The sequence below is a fragment of the Pithys albifrons genome, chromosome 1 (genome assembly GCF_047495875.1).
Source record: "Pithys albifrons albifrons isolate INPA30051 chromosome 1, PitAlb_v1, whole genome shotgun sequence".
Classification (NCBI taxonomy): domain Eukaryota; kingdom Metazoa; phylum Chordata; class Aves; order Passeriformes; family Thamnophilidae; genus Pithys; species Pithys albifrons.
Window position 1 is genome coordinate 117,712,417 of NC_092458.1, and position 17,454 is coordinate 117,729,870.

Consider the following 17,454-nt stretch of genomic DNA (forward strand, 5'->3'; position numbering starts at 1 on the left):
TCCTCTGGACATACCCAGCCCAGCTTCCTGGGACGGTCCGAGCCTTGCTGCACTTTCCTGCTTTGAATTATGGAACCACAGAATCACTAAGGTTGGAAAAGCCCTCACAGACCACCAAATCCGGCTGCTCTGCCAGTACTGCCAAGCCCACCACTAAACTACATCTCCAAGTGCCATATCTACGTGTCTGTTTAATCCCTCCTGTTCCTGCCATGCCCATAGAAATATCCATGAGAAAGTTCTAATTTCAGCAATTTCTAGGGTTTTTGTTTCCCTCTCTGATTTTTCCACCATTTTCCCTCTCAAACCTGAGGACTCTTTCAGGGAAGGAGCAAAACAGTGAAACGGAGAAAAGCTTTTCCATTTTCATTGACATTTATCCTGGGAACAGATAAAGAACAGAAAAAAACACACAGAGGAACCCGAAGCCTTGTTTTTATTGCAAGGTCGGTACAAGCTGTTCTCAAAGGAAAAAAAAAGGAAAGAAATTTACAGTGATCTGGAAAATTATTCCTCACATACACAGGTCCAACAGCTTCACCATGATGTGGGCAGGGCAGGGAGAAACCTTCCATGTATGTTTTTGGGTGGGGATGGGGGTCCCAGGGAGCTGTTTGGGGGTTGTTGGGGAGCAGCATTCCCATCACATCCCCACACCAGGGACATGCTGGCGCCAGTGCTCACCCATCCCATGCCAGAGCCGCCCGGGTTTGGTGCTGCTGGGAGGAAAGGTGCTGGAGCTCTGCAACTGTGGTGGCAGGGCTGGGATCCAGCTTGCCTGACTGGGATGGAGCTCCTGAATTCCTGAGAGAGATTGAAATGGTTATTTAATATTAACATTTTGACTTTGCACCTTAATTTAGGCAGAGGCATCTCCCTTATAATTTTAATAACCAGATCATAACCACAGGAAGGGGCTTGGGTACCCTGAGGGGGCAAGGGCTTTCCCATGATTTGGAAATGAGGTTTGGAGAGGGAAAGGGAAAAAAGGGGGAAGGGAAAGATGGTGAAGGGAAAATAAGGGGAAAGGGAGAGGAAAGGGGAAAGAAGGAGAAAGAAGGAGAAAGAAATGGAAAGGAGGGGAAAGAAGGAGAATGGGAAAGGGGGAACAAGAAGGGGAAAGATGGGAAGTGGAGGGATGGGGAAGTGGAAGGGTGGCAGAGCTGAATCAGGCAGCACACCACTGCAAGCTGGTGCCAGCAGCCTCCCTTAGGCCCCTACCTGCAGCCCCCTCTGCCCACGGGCCCCTGGGACTGACAGGGCAGCAGGAGGGCGGCTGGTGGCAGCTCCTGCGGCCCCATCCAGCACTTGTCACTGAACCTGCCCTCCGGCCTCTCCCAGCATCCCCTGCCTGGTCACATCTGTCAGCCGTGTGCGGGAGGGGACAGGGACCCGCCGGCTCCATCGCTCAGGACGTCACGCTGGTGACCTTGTCCGGTGCTGAGCCAGGGGGGTGAGGCACTCACGGCCAGTACCGGGCACGGGGGCACGTTCTGTCCCCCCTCTCCAACCTCCATTTTCATTGCCCCTCAAATGCTTCCCACCTCCCATAGTCTGATATATCCCCGAGACCAAAGTCTGGAGCAATGTCCCCGTGATGCCATTCCCAAGGTGGCAGCATCTGTCCCTTGGGTGACAGCCCTGCTCCCCACCATGCTCCAGGGCTTCTTGGGGTGGGGAAAAGCAGGGACGAGGTTTCCAGGGGTGATGGGGGAACTCAGTGTTCCTTGGGGCTGCAGAAGTGACTTTGGAGCACCCTCACCTCCCCTCCCAGGTTCAGGCTCAGCTCTGCACTCTGAACTGCAAACAAGCTCTTAGATATTTCTTTCCAGCAGGAAAAAGGCAATGAATTCCCTGTGGAATCAATCCCCTGGAGCCCCACAGTTTAATGACCACAGGGCTTGGAGCAGAGACATGGATATGCCACGTGTCCTGTGGGCCATTCCCAACCCAGCCCTGCACCAGACACGTCAAACCTGGAGTCACAAAGCTCAGCAAACTGGGAATTCCCCTCTAAAGCTATAGGGTCCTTTCCCGGAAGGACAGGGGTCTTGGTTGGGATAACCCCATCCCCTGGTCATCTCACCACAGCCATGCCAGTGCACACAGGGGTTCTGTGAGGGCATCCCCTTCCCACTGTGCCTCCACTGCCCCCCTCCAGCCCCTTGGACATCTCCCCAGGTGGACACCAGCCCTCGGGGTCTGGCCTTTGGGGCAGCTCCCCACGGCAGGGCTGAGGGCGGTGGGGTTTGCCCAACACCTGCAGCCTCAGGTGCGGTGCAGCACAAAGGTCTGTCCCCAGAGGGGGACCGCGGGGACACGCGGTGTGGCACATGGGGCTGGCACGCTGCCGCCCTGGCTGCTGGCTGCCAGGTAGCCATGGAAACCTCCCGGCAGGATGCTGCACCGATAAATAGCCAATTTGAAGTGATTCTCCTCAAAGAGCTGTTTTTCCCTATATTTTTTGATATATAAACTCCCAGCGATTTTTTAGGTTTACATCTACTTTTTATTATTTTCTCTTTATTTTATTGGTTTCCTTTATTTCATTGTTTTGCTTTTTTTTTTCTTTATTTCATTTTTTTTCCTTTGATTAAAGGCCTGAGCTCTATGAACACTGAAGATTGGGACTTGCCATCTTCCTTGTCTTCAGTGAGCCAAAGCTCATTGTTATTCCAGCAGCAGCACACACGGAGGTGGGGTGACATCATCCAGGGGTGCAGGGCCACATGTGCATGGAGCTGCTGCTCACCTGGGCATGTATTTAGGTGAGATAAATACATATATGTGCACCTGAGAGTGTGTGCATGTGTTTGGATGCATGGAATTGCAGAGCCAGGCACACTGTGGGAGCTTGTCTGCAGCTTCCACCCAGGGAAGGATGTCCAGGGATGCTCCAGAAATGCTTCAGATCCCTTCTACAGCCCAGGGGTAGATCCAGTCCCCCCACCATCCCTGAAAACCTCATTCTTCTTTCTCCCCATCTCAAGAAAACTTGGAGAGCAAAGGGAAGCAGGGCTGTAACCCAGGGGACATGCAGCAGCCAGCAGGATGCCAAGTCAGTGATTCTCTCTATCTGCTCACATCTCCCTGGGGAACCTGTCCTGCTTCCTCAGCTCCGTGCCCAGCCCAGACAGGGACACAGCAGGGATATCTGGACTGACAACCCAGGAGCATCACAGTTCCAGTGGTAACAGAGAGATTGAAAGCTCTGTTATTTTTAAATAAATGCAAATTAACCTCTGCTTAATGGAGAAAGACAAACCCAGCTCCTGCTCAGACCAGTGCTGCAACAGAAGTGACAAAACAGCCATCAGTTGGAGCATCCTTCCTCCAGTGCCAGACCTCAGTGCTTTGGGACGCAGAGACACCATTGGCCTCTGCTGAGCAGGGGATTGGGAGCTGCTTGTGCTCAGTGGTCCCTGTGCCCACTGGGGAAGGTCCCCCAAATGGGAAAATCCTGATTTGGTTTACCCAAATTCCTCACCCAGCCTAAGCCCATTTTCTGGATAGATAAACTGACAGCAGAGGAAGTACCTGCAGTGGGGTGGCAGCTGCACAGATAGATGGGGAAAAGGCAGGAGGAGAGGAAAAGTGAAAAATAATGGGAGAAAGGCTGGGAAAATCCAGTGACAGTTTAATGGAGCCGCTGATGGAATAATGACTGGTTTAAAGTCCACTAGAGTGTGGCTGCTCTCTATTAAACCTGGGAGCCGATAATCTGCTGAGTTCATTACTGAGGGGGTGTGCAGGGGTAGAAGCCACTTGGTAGGACATGGAGTAGGGGGCTGAGCTGCTGTGGGTGCAGATGAAGGGAAGGACCCATGGAGATAACCCAGAGTGGTGCCATGGGGTGGCTGTGGCATCACACCAGGCTGTCCAGGCCTTACCTGGCTCCTCAGGGTACGCACGACGAGGAGGGTGAGTGTGGAGTGTCCCCCTCACAAGAGGCAACACACAGAGAAGGCAGCACCCCAGGGATGGCAGCACCTCAGGGATGGCAGCACCCCAGGGATGGCAGCACCCAGGAATGGCAGCAACCAGGAATGGCAGCACTGTCACCATGACTCAAACCTGGCATTCATCTAATACTTGTGCCAGCACATGAGGTCATTGATGCTCCCACCACCACCAGACCATGGGTAAGGACAGGCACAGTGCCAGCTCTGCCATGTGCCAAGGGCTCCGGCACCCCAGGAAGAGGCAGTGGGTCCCAGACAGGTCCTAGTGGGATCCCAGCTGGTGGCTGTGGAGGCACCAGAAGACATTCTCACATGCCCAACCCCCTACAATGCTGGGGTTTATTAAGTTGTTTGTAAATGTCTCTGCAATTAATCACTTGCCGATGTGGGGTGTCACATGGCACTCGCCTCCTCAGTGCTATGTATAGCAAGAGCTGGAGAGAGGCCCCATCCATCCCGCTCTGGAGTGACAGGCTCCTGGCTGATCCATCCCTCCGCAGGGCAACCCTGCATCAGCTCAGTGCAGCCGTGGTGCTGGTGCTGCACAGTGTCTTGACCCCCTCCTGCCTTCACTGGGCTGGACGACATCAGGGCAGGGGGTTCCCAGTATCACTGCTGCTTCCTGGGTCCCCTCAAATGGGTTGTCAACAGTTCCCCACCCCTCCCTTCCCCAAAAACCCAGGATGGAAGTGAAGGGATCCCCAAAGCTCATGCTTGTGGGATCATGGGGGTTCCCAGCACCACTGCTGCATCCTGGCACCCCCTGCCCACTTCCAGATCCCTTCAGGTGGACCACCAGTAGCTCCCTGTTCATCCCTTCCACCAAGGACAGAGGAGGGGGAATCTCAAGCCTCATGCTCATCAGACCCAGAGAGGTTTCCAGCATCCTCCTGCTGCACTCACACTCAGCCCCCCTGGTCTTTTAGGGGATGCAGGCAGGCAGACCCAGCCCTGGATGGAAGCTTGGCTAGCTGGGAGCCAGAAAGAGCTCGCTCAGCTCTTTGAGCAGAGCAGGGCACAGCTGGTGGTGAAAGAGTGCGAAGGAGGAAGATTAGAGGGACAATTGCATGGCCAGAGGGACAGGTAGGCTGCTGAGAAGGATGGATGGCGGGATAGGGGGGAGGAATGAGTGTATGGACTGGTGAATGGATGGATTAGTATCTGAACAAAGCTGAGCACTAACGGCATTTCATGGCATCTCCCCAGGGTTTGGTCCAAGGCACCTGCTCCCTGCCCACAGAGCCCTGAGCATCAGAAGCCTCACAGGACTGCCTGGCACAGCAGGAGAGAGGGGTCATGGAGCTAGGGATGGTGGAGGCTCCTCCCCACTCCCCAACACTTAGATTCTCACCCTGGCACAGCAATGACAGACTAGAGCCACACACTGGTGCAGACGAGGCTTGAAGGGGTGCTGGTTTCGGAGGGCAGTGGGGACACAAGTGCCTCCCCTCTCCCTCCCTCCAGGGCCTCCTCCAGCCCTGCCAGCACTGCAGGTGATGCCGCTAGCGCCGCCACCACAATCCCGCACCCAGCAGCGCCCACGGGAGATTGACACCCCTCGTGCTCCCACGCATGACTCACCGACAGCCCCGGGAGGGGCTCAGCGTGAGCAGGGGGTGCAGGGACACCTCCATCCAGGGCTGCCGCAGGCAACTCAGCAGGGAGAGATGCTCCCGGTGCCCTGCATCCATCCATCCATCCATCCATCCATCCCCGTATCTCTGCATCCCTGGGGACCAGCATTCCTGCATCCCTGCATCTCCACATCCCCAGGTGGAGCTTGAAGTTTACTCAGCAAGTTCCAGGATTACAGGCAGTGGCAGGCAGCGGCAGTGCAAGGCACCAGCCATGGGCTGTGGGCAGGAATTCCCAGGGCTGCCATGATCCAAGGAGGTAGTTCCCAGCCTCTGGCTTTGAAATGCCCATTGTGTCTCATGCTGCAGGACCCCATGCCCATGCACACCAGTATTTCTTGGTGGCTCTCACCCAGCCCTGGTGACCCACGGTGGCAGTCCAGCACAAATCCTGACCCCAGTACCGGCACAGAGTCCTGGCTGCACCAGCAAGTCAGCAATCCTGGCACAGGATCATTGGACCAAGGTGCCACTGCTTTGTCCCCAAAAGGGCAGCTTACCGCCTTCTCCATCGCATCACCCACCCTCTGGCAAACACCCAGTGGCTGCATCCAGGACTGTCCCTCTGCACCCACAGGGTTGCCAGCTCCTGGTGCCCCCTGCCCTGTGTGGCTGGCAGAGACTGGGACACCCCCACTCCATTTCTCAAGACCTTTAATATTGTCAAGAGGCAGCAATGGGTAGCAGGGGCTGCTCCTGCCACCTGCACTCTGATGGATGGGAGACAGAGGCCAGGTGCACCCTCTTCCCAGTCTCAGGGGGATGCTGAGGCTCTTGTCACCCTTCCCTGCCCGGCATGGAGAAGACCATTCCCCAGGAGTGACAGGAGCATGATAATACCGACGCCTAGGGCCAGGTATGCATCCCATGGGGAAGGGCGGGTCCTGCATCCCATGGGAAGGGCGGGTCCCACTTGCCTTGTCATTTTAGAAGAGAAAGACTTAAAAATAGGGGATGGAGGAGGAAAAGTAGAAGTCCCCGACAGCAGCCCCCAGCCGGGCTCTGTCTGTTCACTCAGAGCTGGGAGACAAAGTGGTGGCCAAAGGCAGCTGGGGCCCAGGGAGTGGGGTCAGGGGGCAGGGACCCCAGGGGCTGCCTGGCCATTGCTCCTGAGCCCAGCTCCACTGGGAGGTGGGTGGCCTCACTGCCATCTCCACTCCTGGCTGCCCATGGGTCACCGTGGCAGAAGATGAGAGGGTCCATTGGAGGCTCCAGAGGTGACAGGATCCCTGGCAGGTGCCAGAATGCAGGGCTGGAGCAGGACCTCAAGGGCTGCACCACTTGGACATGAACCTATGGCACAAGTGGACAGTAAATGGTCCTTGAAGGTGATGGGGAAGCCACTTCCACCACCCTCCCACCTTGTGGGGGAGCCGTGCCATGTCCCCAAGATGGGGTAGCAATAGGCCAGACACAGCCATCAGCTTCCACTGCCACCAAGTCTAGGTAGGGGGCATGGGCAGGGGGGACACTCACTGGCATGTCAGCTCTCCAGCTCAGACGTTCCGCAGGAGCTGGGAACAGAGGGGCAGACAGGTCACCCTTCATCCTCAGCCTCTTCTCCATGTCTGGGCATCATTGGCAGCATGGTGCCCAGGGGGACACAGGGAAAAGCCCCAGCAAAGAAAACCATGGCCCCCCAAGGTCGTTGTGGTGCCAGTACCCCTCCCCATGCTGGCCCCATAGCAGGGGACACACTCCCTGTCCCTGGGAGCCCTGGTGTGCTGGTCCCCTGTCCCAGCCCACACCAGCACATGCACACTGCGAAGCACAGCCCACAGCAAAGCCCTGGGGGGGGCTTTGCTGCTGCCCCCTGTTATAAACCTGAGCCTGGGTGGGGGTCCCAGAGCAGCAAGGATGCTGTTTGCTGCCCTTGGGTGCCCACTGAGTGATACCCAACCATGCCAGTGGTGGGTTTCCCCAGCGTGGCTGTGCCCCCAGATTTATAACAGCAACAAGGCCCCAGGAGATTGGCTCCAGGACAGTGGGATCATCTCTGTCCTACTGCCAGCCCCATGGCTGGGCAGGACTCCAGCATCAGCACCCATGTGGTGGGGGGACACCCAAAACAGGACAGTCCCTGGGCAGGACAGCTGGTGCAGACAGACAGACAGCGGGATTAGGAGCCGATTTGTGACCAGGACAGAAAACCCACTCTTGTTAGAGGAAAAATCAGAAGCATGGCAGCATCCTCTCTTCTTGCATCACATGGTTTGGGACACCCTTGGACCCAGGAGACCCCTCCACAGGCCCCCCAGAGGATCAGCCATTCCTCCCAGATCCTTCTGGGGTGACTGGAGGTGACATGGTACATAAGGAATGGGAGCAGAGATGGGAGCAAGGTTATTCTGCCACCCCCCCCAGGTTTGGGGACCAGGACACCCCCGGGGTGTGATGCAGGGGGGATGCAGCCCCACATGGAGGGCCACCGGTGCCCCCAGATCACTCACGGTTAGGGGGTCAGTAGCGAAAGCAGCCACACTGTTCCTCATCTCGCTCTCATTGCCCCGCAGCGGGATGAGGGAGATGTTACCCAACCTGGCGTCCTGCTGAGGCCGTGCCGCCCGCATCTTGGGGCGCTCCGAGGGCCACAGGGCCCCCCCGTTCTGCAGACAGAGGGGACAGGGATGGAGACTGGAGACTCGGCCACCCCTTTTGCCCTGGGATGCCCTTGGATACCCCAAAGGGTTTCCCTGTTGGCCAAGTGTCCCTCCAGGGCTGTTCCCCATGCAGTGTCCCGCTTTTGCAGGGAGTGATCATCTGGCCACTCCCTTACCTGCACCTGGAGGAAGGTGGCAAACCACTCCCGCAGATCGGCCTGGGTGTCACAGCACAGGTACCTGTGGGGACACAGTGTCAGCAGCCAGAGGAGATGGTGGAGGCAGTGGGTGTCCCCTCTGACTGCTCCAAGGACCTCAGCCACTGCTCTGCATGAGACCCCAGGGAACTGAAGGGGACAGCCACAGGGTCTGGGGGCATGGGTGCTCAGCCAGCCTGTAATGTCCCAGCCCATGTCAGGGGGGTGGGACTGAATGGTCTTCAAGGTCCCTTCCCATTCAAACCATTTCTTGACTCTATGATTCCCCATCTCCCCCTGACACAGCTCCAGAGAGCCACTGCATGTTTGTCTGCCCCAGGAATGAGTTTAGTGCTCCTGTGTCACCTTCACTCACCATTGCTGCTTCTCATGCTTCTCATTTTCATAGAAGACTGTAAAGCCCCAGCTGGAAAAGAGGAGTGAAAACATGAACTCCAACATCCCACATTGTCATCCTCTGCTGGCATCATCCCTACCAACCCCCATCCCTGCGACCTCCTGTCCCTGCAACCCCTCCTACAAACCCCTTGACGACAGAGACTGGGCAGGGGACAGCGCCGGGAACAGGGCTGGGGACAGGGGCAGGGGGCAGGGCTGGGTGCTCAGTCCTCGCTGGTGACATCGGGCTGCAGCCGCGTCCCGCGGGGCTGCTCTGACACCTGGTGGCAGGAGGGCCGGCCAGCAGGGGACGGGTCCGGCAGCCAAAACTGTCCCTGTCCTTGTCCCCGTCCTCATCTCCATTCCTGTCCTCATCCCCATTCCCATTCCATCCTCAGCCCCAGGCTTTCTCCCAGCTCTGTGCCTAGCCCCACAAGCCACCCCTTTGCTGCTCACCACGTCGGGGGCCGAAGCTTCTTCTTAACGCCCAGGTAGACCTTCAGGTTTCGGACAGGCCACTCCTTCTCAGGCTTGTGACTCTGGGGGGACAGGGAACCAGCACCAGGTTGGTGGCTGCCAGACCTGTCCCCACCCACCAGAGTCCCCACTGGTGCTGGGATGGGGTCCATCCTTCCACAGGGAGGAAAACACAGGGTGATGTGGTGACAGGGACGAGGGTGAAGCACAGGATAGGGCAGAGCAGGTGTCCATCACCCACGGCAAGAGCCACAGGTAGAAGGAAAGGGACACAGAAGGCCTGTCCCTGGGGCACAGTGTCCCAGGGGCAATGACAGTTGCCTTCAGAGCTGGCACCTTGTGACAGGGTCTCAAGAGCCCGTCACTAAACACCTCCCAAGTCCATCTCATGTCACACCCCTCCTCAGCACCAAGGCCACTGCCATGGCAGTGCTGGTCCCAGCCCCACCCTGCCTGGACCATACTCCTAAATGCCACTCTGCCATCATGGCATGGCACGAGGACCCTCCCGTGCTGGTTGTGCTTTGCCACACCCTGGAACCCCAGGGACCACGCTGTGGACCCTGGGGATCCCCGTCCACGTTCATTTGCAAGAAGCGTTGGCTTACAAGAGCCCGATCCAATGCCTGCGGGATGGGGAGGCAGCTCGGCCCATCCCCATCCTCTCCAGCCCCTTCTCCAGGCCCAGTTCTGGCTGCCTGGAGTGAAGGGCTGCAGGACCCTCAAACCAGAGGGACCGGATAACTCCAGAGGCTAACGGAGAGGGATGGTAGCACCGGGACCAGCTCCGGTGACTGGCACATGCATGCTGTGGCATTGGATCTGGGATGAACCCTGGGCAGGCTTGTAAGGGCAGAGGGTGCAGGAGCCCCTGCAGCCCAGCTGAGCCCCCACTCCCCTCTCTACTCACGCTCTCCAAGGGGGGGCTTCGCTGCCTCAGGCTCTGTTCAACAGAGGAGAGCGGTTAAAGCAGGGATGGGGTCCCCTCCCTGCAGCCTCCCCTGTGCTCATGGGCAGGGCATGGGGAGGGAACAGCCACGTGCCAGAGTGCACTGTTATATCGGGGAGGGCAGAGGAACCAGGGGTGGGGAGTGGCTGTCCCAGCACGGTCACGATGCCAGTGTGCTCCCCTCAGCCCTGGCACCAACCAGGAGTTCTGGGATCTGCTTTGGGAAACTCTGGCTCTGGGATCAGCATTTCTGGGGTCAGACCTGGCACTGCCCACACTGCCCATTGCTGCCTGCACTGCCCATGCCATGCCAGCCCCATTGCTGCCTGCACTGCCCATCGCTGCCTGCACTGCCCATGCCATGCCAGCCCCATTGCTGCCTGCACTGCCCATGCCATGCCAGCCCCATTGCTGCCTGTACTGCTGGAGTGATGCCGGCCCACATGGGTCTCATGTCCTCACGAATGCCCCACACAGTCACAGCATGGCAGGGCGGGGAGGGGAAGGGAAGGGAAGGCAGGGGCAGGGCAGGCAGCAGGCAGGACTCACCCGCACTTCCTTGTAGAGGCGCAGGCAGGAGTGGTTGAGGATGAAGTAGCGGTCGTGGAAGCCGGTGCTCAGCCCAAGCCCCAGCAGGTTCCTCTCCTCCCGGAATTTCATCATGCCGTGCTTGCAGTCACCCACTCTGCTGGCTGGGGGCATGTGCCTGAGCGGCTCCGGCCCCCCATGGGGGTCAGGCCCCCCAGGAAGGGCACAGGGTGCAGCCAGACCCTACAGCAGCCCCCCGGCTGCTGCAAGGCTGCCAGCACTGCCTCTCTATGCCCAGCCCAGGCAGGGCAGGCAGGGCCAGCTCCCCTGCACTGCATTGGGCACAGCATTCATTGGTGACCCTGTATCAGAAGGCTCCCAGCCATGTGCTAACTGGTCTGGTGCTCTGGTGCCTACTCCACTTCCGTGGATCCCATCCCATCCTATCCCATCCCCTTCCCCATTCCCATCCCATCTTATCACACTCCCTTCCCTGTTCCCATGTTCTTCCCCATTCCCTCCACTCCACTCTGTGCCCCCATCCCTGCCCATCCCCATTCCAACCCATCCCCCTTGTCCCTGCCCAGACTGGCCTCTGGCTCTCACCAAGGTAGATGAGCATGTTCTCCATGGACATCTGCTTCTTCACTACCAGGTAACTCTCTGTCCCCAGGCAATGCAGGATGGGCAGGACTTTCTCCGAGTAGTGCAAGGGCCGTTCTGTCAGGCAGGGGACAGGCAGGTCTCAGACAGGACGCCCAGGGCCAGCTCCCAGCTTTTGCACACCTTTTCCTGTATTGATCCACATCTCCATCTGCATCTCTATCCCCACATCCATCCTCCCTCCATCTACATGATCATCTCCATCATCTTCATCATCTTTTCCATCCTCATCTCCACTCCACTCCCATCTCCATCTCTGTCTTCATCCCCATCTGTATCCCAATCTCCATATCCATTCCTGTCCTCATCACTGGTCTCACATCCCTGCACCAACCTGCCTCCTCCCTCTCATTCACTTCAAAGCAGCTCCAGTAGTCCTTCTCCTTCATGACAATTTTCCTCCGGTCCAGGATCTCAAAGGTGAGCTCCTCAGCTGTCATGGTAGCTGGGATCTGGGAGGGAGTGGGCATGTCTTCATCAGTTGGTGCCCAGGGCCCTTCCATCCTCATGCCACAGAGGTGCCAGCTCAGCGTGTGTCCTCATCGCACCACAAGGGCTTGGGTACACATCGAGGGGGTCCCTCTCCCCACTTCAGCCTCTGTGCCCTCCACCCCTCTGCTTACTTTGACGTGCTGCTCTGTCTCTGTCTTCTTCTCCTCCAGGTAGACGGTGCAGATGAAGTCCCCAGCTTGCTGGAGGGCAACAGGAAAGTGCTTCAACTTACAGCTTTCTGTGCATGGGCAAAACCTCCCCACCCAGCATGGACATGCCCTGCCCAGGGCCATCTCCAGGAGATGTCACAGCAGGCACTGGGGGCCCCAGGTGAAGAGGTCCTCATATCCAGCACCCACCTGTGTTCCGCTGGATGACGCCTCCCGCATCTTCATGATGGCCATGATTTCATCTTGCTGCTTCTTCATCTCCTGGTCATTGACCTGCCAGAGAAGCCACAGGGCTGACCAAACCACCCTGGCTCCAGGCTTGGGGCTTCCAGGGTTTGAAAAGACATGGTCCCCCCTCCCTCATCTCCAAAGCACAGAGATGTCTGTAGGCAGAGCAGACCCAGTTTCCTCCTCCTTCCACCTCCCCATCTCCTAGGAATGTCCGAACACTGACCTGACCCAAGGGTGAACCTACGTTAAAGATCTCCACATAGTGGTTGATGAGGTCCTCCACCACACGACCTGCCTTGTAGTCCTTCCCATCCGTTTGGAAAAGTGTGGGTCCAAAGACGATGGCCAGGTTGTGCGTGTTCATCTGATTCTCCCCAGAGAAGCACTGGACCCTGTGGGGAACACTATGAAGCTTCCTGCCTCAGAGCTCCCCCGGGATCCCTCCTTCAGCCCCCCATGCCAGGACGTGAGGTTTGGCATCGGGCACAGCTGGACCCTGAATTCCTCTCCCATGCCCCAGTGTTAGGGATGTCGTGACAGCCCAGAGCCCTCCTGGACCCCACAGTGGATGGGTGGATGCCCCAGGGAGACTCGGGGGCCCAGGCTCATCTGTGCCATACCGGAACAGGTGGTTGATGAGTGCCTTGAGTGTGGCACGGTTCACAGTGGGGAGGGCACCCAGGAGCTGCCGGTACTCGCCAACCTTTGCCTCCTCGTCCTCCAGTGCTGCCAGAGGGACATGGGGAAGAGGATGAACACGGAAGAGCACAGAGGTGCCCCACTGCCCTCCCTGTAGACCCCACCTCAGACACTCCTGTCCTACCATGGGGATGGAGCATCCCAAATTCATGGGGCCAGAGCATACCAGCTCTGCAGGATTCTGCAGCACGTCAGGGCTGGAGCATCCCAGCTCTGCAGGGCTGGATCACCACAGATTCATGGGGCCAAAGCACCCCAGCTCTACAGGGCTGGAGCATCCCAGTCCTGTGGGACTAGAGCATCTGAGCATCATAGGGCTGGAGCACCCCAGCTCTCTGAAGCCAGAGCATCCCAGCTTCATGGGGTCATAGCTTGTGTCTGTTTTTCCACTGGGTGCATCTATCCCCAGTGTCCAAAGACCAGATCCGGAAGGGAAGGGATCTGGCTGTCTGTGCTGGTTCAGGCCCAGCCATGCCAGAGGATAGGTCTGTACAGGAGCAGAGTGGACATCCTCCACTCCCCTCACTACTCGAGATCCTGGCAAAGGGGAACATGTGGAGCCCAGATGTGTTCCCCCAACCCACAGAGGGGACAAAGGGGCTGCACAGACCCAGGTAGCCCACCCTCCTCCTCCTGGCATCCCAGCAGCCCCCAGGGCTCACCCGTGGCCCACAGCCAGTGCGGGGCCCACTGCCGGGTGAAGAGCCCATCCCCGAGGTCGCGGAAGAAGCGTTTGAGGGTGTTGGCCACATCATCCACGTGGTGCTCGCCCTCCTTCAGACGAACACGGCGCGCGTCCCGCTGCAGCACCTCCAGCAGGCTGGTGGTCTTGGAGTTCTGCCCACTCTTGCGGTAGATGCCCTCAGATGTCAGACCTGCAACAGAGCCAGTGGGGATGAGTCCGCCCTCTATGGGGGACAGGCTCTTGTCCTGGCTCACAGCTTCTCATCAAACACTGCCAGATCCCGTGGAGCATCCCATCCTGCAGGTGTTTTTGACTGGAGCCAAAGCCCTGCTACAAACAGAGCCCTCCCACGGAGCTGGTGAGGGTGTTCAGGGAGGGAGGGAAGCATGTGTCACAAGCACGTTGGGTTCTCAGCCTGCCATGCCACACTGATGGGGTGACCTGAACACCATGCCCTGGTTCCCCCAGCACCCCCCGGCGCCCACCCGTACCACACTGCGTGATGTAGTCGATGCAGCGATCCACCAGCAGCGGCACATCCGACTCTGTCAGCTGCTGCTCCGACAAGGTGTCTCCTGAGCTGCCTGCGGCCTTCTGGATGGCATGGACCCAGCCCAGGAAATCCAGCTTCCGCTCCCCTTGGATGTACAGCGTCCTGCCGGCATGCCTGGCCTCAGCAGGGGACCAGGCACCCCCCCAGACCCCACTGCATGTTCATGACCCCCAGGAAAGCTGGCCCTGGGGACCTGCAGGTGGTCCAAATGCAATTTTGGGGGTCCCCAGTCATGGCAGGGAGGGCAAAGGCACTCCAGAACAAGGAGGGGCTCAGGCTGGGTGCAGTATTTTGCTGGGCGTATTTCACCCCCCCCGACCCTTCCCTCTTACCTCCGCCTCTCCACCAGCACCAGCACCTCATGGTCCCCCTGGATGGCTGGAAGGGAAGGCAGGGAGCTCATCACCTATGGGAACATCGGGCACCCTAGACCCCCTAGACCCACATGCTGTGGGGGGCTGTGCCAATAGGTCCAGCTCCAGCCCAAGGAGAACAAGCAGGGATGGAGAGAAGCAGATGGAGAGGAGGAAGAGCACAGAGAGGAGGAAGAGCAGCGGCATCCTTTCTCATCCAAGGGACACTGAGCTCCATGGGACCAGCACCCACCAGCCCTCCACCAAAAGCTGAGCAGGGGGAGGATTTGGAGGCCACCCCCCCCTCACAGCCAGGGGTCCCTCCGGAGGGACAAGGGCACGCACAGAGCTCCTGCAGCTTGCGCAGCTGGAGGGGCTCCTGCCGCTGGCCATCCTCAGAGCAGACGTGGAGCGTGGAGCCGGCCAGGGCGAACCAGCCCTCCTGGGCGCGCTCCAGGGTGAGACCCCCCTTGTAGTGCAGTCGGCCGAGCCGCTCGAAGTCCAGCACCAGCAGCTCCTCGGCACAGGGATGGACAAAGGACTGAGGCAGGGAGGAGAGGGATCCATCAGTGCTACCGTGCCTGGCTGCCACCAGCACCCCCAGCCACCCCAGCCCTCCCTGTCCCACCTTGGCAATGGACTTGAGCCATTCCCGAGCAGAGCTGGGGCTCTCCAGACCAAAGAGGTAGAGTCGCTCTGCCTCAGTGTACACCTCAAACGTGCTCTCAATCCTGCAGGAGGAAAAGGGGAGCCTGGGTGCCCACAGGGCTGGGAGCATCCTGCTGCATGGCTGCCAATGGCTCTGCCAATGGCTGATGTGGTGTGGGATCCCTCCACCACGCCCTGGGCCCTCCAGCAGCCCTGTGCTGCCAGACATGCTCGGACAGGTGGCATAGGGGCTGCACAAGCTGTGCACAGGTGTTACAAAGGGGCTGCAAAGGGGGTTACAAATGAGTGGGAACTGGGTTGCAAAGGGATTACAAAGCAGCTGCAAAGAGGTTGCAAAAAGGTACAAAAGGATTGCAAAGAGGCTCCAAAGGGGCTGCAAATGATTTACACAGACACCTTGCAAAGCCTCTTGGTTCAGGGGCCATTGGTGGGGTTGGGGACTGTGGTCCCATAGTGGGCCCTGCAGGAGCAGAGGGGCTGTAGGGGTGCTCCAGGAGGACATGGCCTTACCCATGGGTATGGAGTGGGTTGTTCACCAGGCAGACAATCTCATCCACCCTGATCTCGCCGTTGGGCACAGCGTTGCGGTCGTTCTCGTAGTAGCTGAGCACACCGTCCTGCAGCGTGCACCACCGCCGGCTGAACTCTGCATGGCACAGGAGAGTGACCCACAGCCCCCAGGCTCTGGCCAACCCACAGCACCCACCAACAGCTCTCAGGCTCTGGCCAGCCCACAGCACCCATCAACAGTCCCCAGGCTCTGGCCAGCCCACAGCACCCACCAACCCAGCCTGAGTGGTCCAGCAGCACCCACTGGGTGCCCACCTGATGCGACCCCCCTCCCTGGAACCAGACTGCCAGCTGACGCTGCACTTCCTCGTTTCAATGGCTGAAGGAACAGAGGAGGGTGTGATTCCCTCTCTCAAGGCTGGCCCCAAGACCCCCAGTCCCCTTTACCCCCATTTCCCTGCCTCACAGACCCCCACATACCTTCCGGGCCCTTTCGCTCACTGACGGGCTTGGCCATGGAGGGCGTCTTGTGGAGGAAGCCGCTGTGGGTGACGGAGGGCAGTGGCACGGAGTAGGGCTTCTCCTCATTGCCCACCACCTCCAGGCGTGGTAGCTCTGCAAGCAGTCTGTTATGGGGGGTTGCATCCCCCACCCCCAGGCCCATGAGGCAGCCAGGTCTCCCCCATCTTGGCATAAGACACATCCCACAGGCTGCACCCCAAGTTCCCATCACAGTTGGGGTGCAAGGAACACCACCAGTCCCCACATCCAGGGCTGCCTAGGAGTCAGTGGTGTCAGGCTTATTCACTGGGAGAGCATCCTGCATCCTCCATCTCCCCTGGAGCCCCTCCCTAAGCACTGAGCTGGGATGGGACAGGACAATATGGAGAGGTGGGGACCAGGCTCCTCTACCTCTGAGACCCTTCCTGGGCTGTCCTGGGTTCCTGCTGTTCTGTGGGAGGAGCAGGGCAGAGCATCACAGCCCCGCAGCTGAAATAACAGGCCAGGCCTCTGCCACTGCCTCCCACTCTGACCACAGTCACGTGCCCCTCCTACCTCAGTTTCCGCACCTCACCTGGCAGCAAAAGCTATCCCCCATTTTCTCCAGGATGAAGCAGAGATGGAGTACAGGGACACCCCTAAAGCATGCCCAGGTCAGAGCATGAGGTGCCTGGAGCTCTAGAGATGTGGAACCCAGGAGGAGGCAGAACCCTATTCCCCCATCCCAGCACTGCTCCACTGGAGATTGCTGGTCCCAGCAGCACAAGCTCAGGCATTGGATTTTTCTGGCTCACCAGGGCGGTTGGGAGGCCCCACAGCTCTCCCAGACCCCTTCAGTGCTGGTATGTCAGGGAACAGCCAGGCCAGCCCCAATCCTGGGTGAATTCCAACTTCCGCAGGACAGACTTGGCTGCCGAGGCGGGGAGGGAGGTGATGGCGCCGGCAGGCGCTGGCTGACCCCCACACCTCCATCCTGCCTGCCCAAGAGTTCCGAGGCCAGAGGCTCACCCTATATCAGGATGTGGATTCCACAGGAGCCATCAGCTCGCCTGGAGCCGGGTTCACGGCAGAAGGTGTCGGGGCACATCCAGCAGAATGGGAGGGAGGCTAAGGGGTCAACTTCCCCACCCCAGAGGCATGCTAGAGGTGAGGACCACCCATCTGACATGTCCCCTGACCTGT

General features: G+C 58.7%; 1 protein-coding gene across 7 annotated transcripts in view; it reads right to left on the reverse strand.

Annotated features, from left to right (window-relative positions):
- Window positions 1–418: 418 nt before the first annotated feature.
- The window catches only part of ARAP1 (ArfGAP with RhoGAP domain, ankyrin repeat and PH domain 1), a 40,507-nt gene continuing 23,471 nt past the window's right edge, over window positions 419–17,454 (reverse strand). For 4 of the 7 annotated variants that reach the window (XM_071565156.1, XM_071565132.1, XM_071565115.1 and 1 more), the window contains 21 exons: window positions 16,252–16,386; window positions 15,772–15,907; window positions 15,221–15,323; window positions 14,938–15,133; window positions 14,572–14,617; window positions 14,178–14,341; window positions 13,664–13,876; window positions 12,923–13,028; window positions 12,547–12,694; window positions 12,261–12,344; window positions 12,033–12,101; window positions 11,744–11,861; window positions 11,353–11,466; window positions 10,768–10,910; window positions 10,180–10,212; window positions 9,249–9,331; window positions 8,770–8,820; window positions 8,373–8,436; window positions 8,047–8,202; window positions 7,073–7,110; window positions 419–6,889 (listed from right to left, as the gene is read on the reverse strand). In XM_071565156.1, coding sequence (XP_071421257.1) covers window positions 7,093–7,110; window positions 8,047–8,202; window positions 8,373–8,436; window positions 8,770–8,820; window positions 9,249–9,331; window positions 10,180–10,212; window positions 10,768–10,910; window positions 11,353–11,466; window positions 11,744–11,861; window positions 12,033–12,101; window positions 12,261–12,344; window positions 12,547–12,694; window positions 12,923–13,028; window positions 13,664–13,876; window positions 14,178–14,341; window positions 14,572–14,617; window positions 14,938–15,133; window positions 15,221–15,323; window positions 15,772–15,907; window positions 16,252–16,386 — 2,180 coding nt within the window. In that variant the 3' untranslated portion in view covers window positions 419–6,889; window positions 7,073–7,092. Of the gene's footprint in view, window positions 6,890–7,072; window positions 7,111–8,046; window positions 8,203–8,372; window positions 8,437–8,769; window positions 8,821–9,248; window positions 9,332–10,179; window positions 10,213–10,767; window positions 10,925–11,352; window positions 11,467–11,743; window positions 11,862–12,032; window positions 12,102–12,260; window positions 12,345–12,546; window positions 12,695–12,922; window positions 13,029–13,663; window positions 13,877–14,177; window positions 14,342–14,571; window positions 14,618–14,937; window positions 15,134–15,220; window positions 15,324–15,771; window positions 15,908–16,251; window positions 16,387–17,454 lie in introns of those variants that run through there. The other 3 variants (XM_071565148.1, XM_071565139.1, XM_071565165.1) reach the window with 3 other exon arrangements.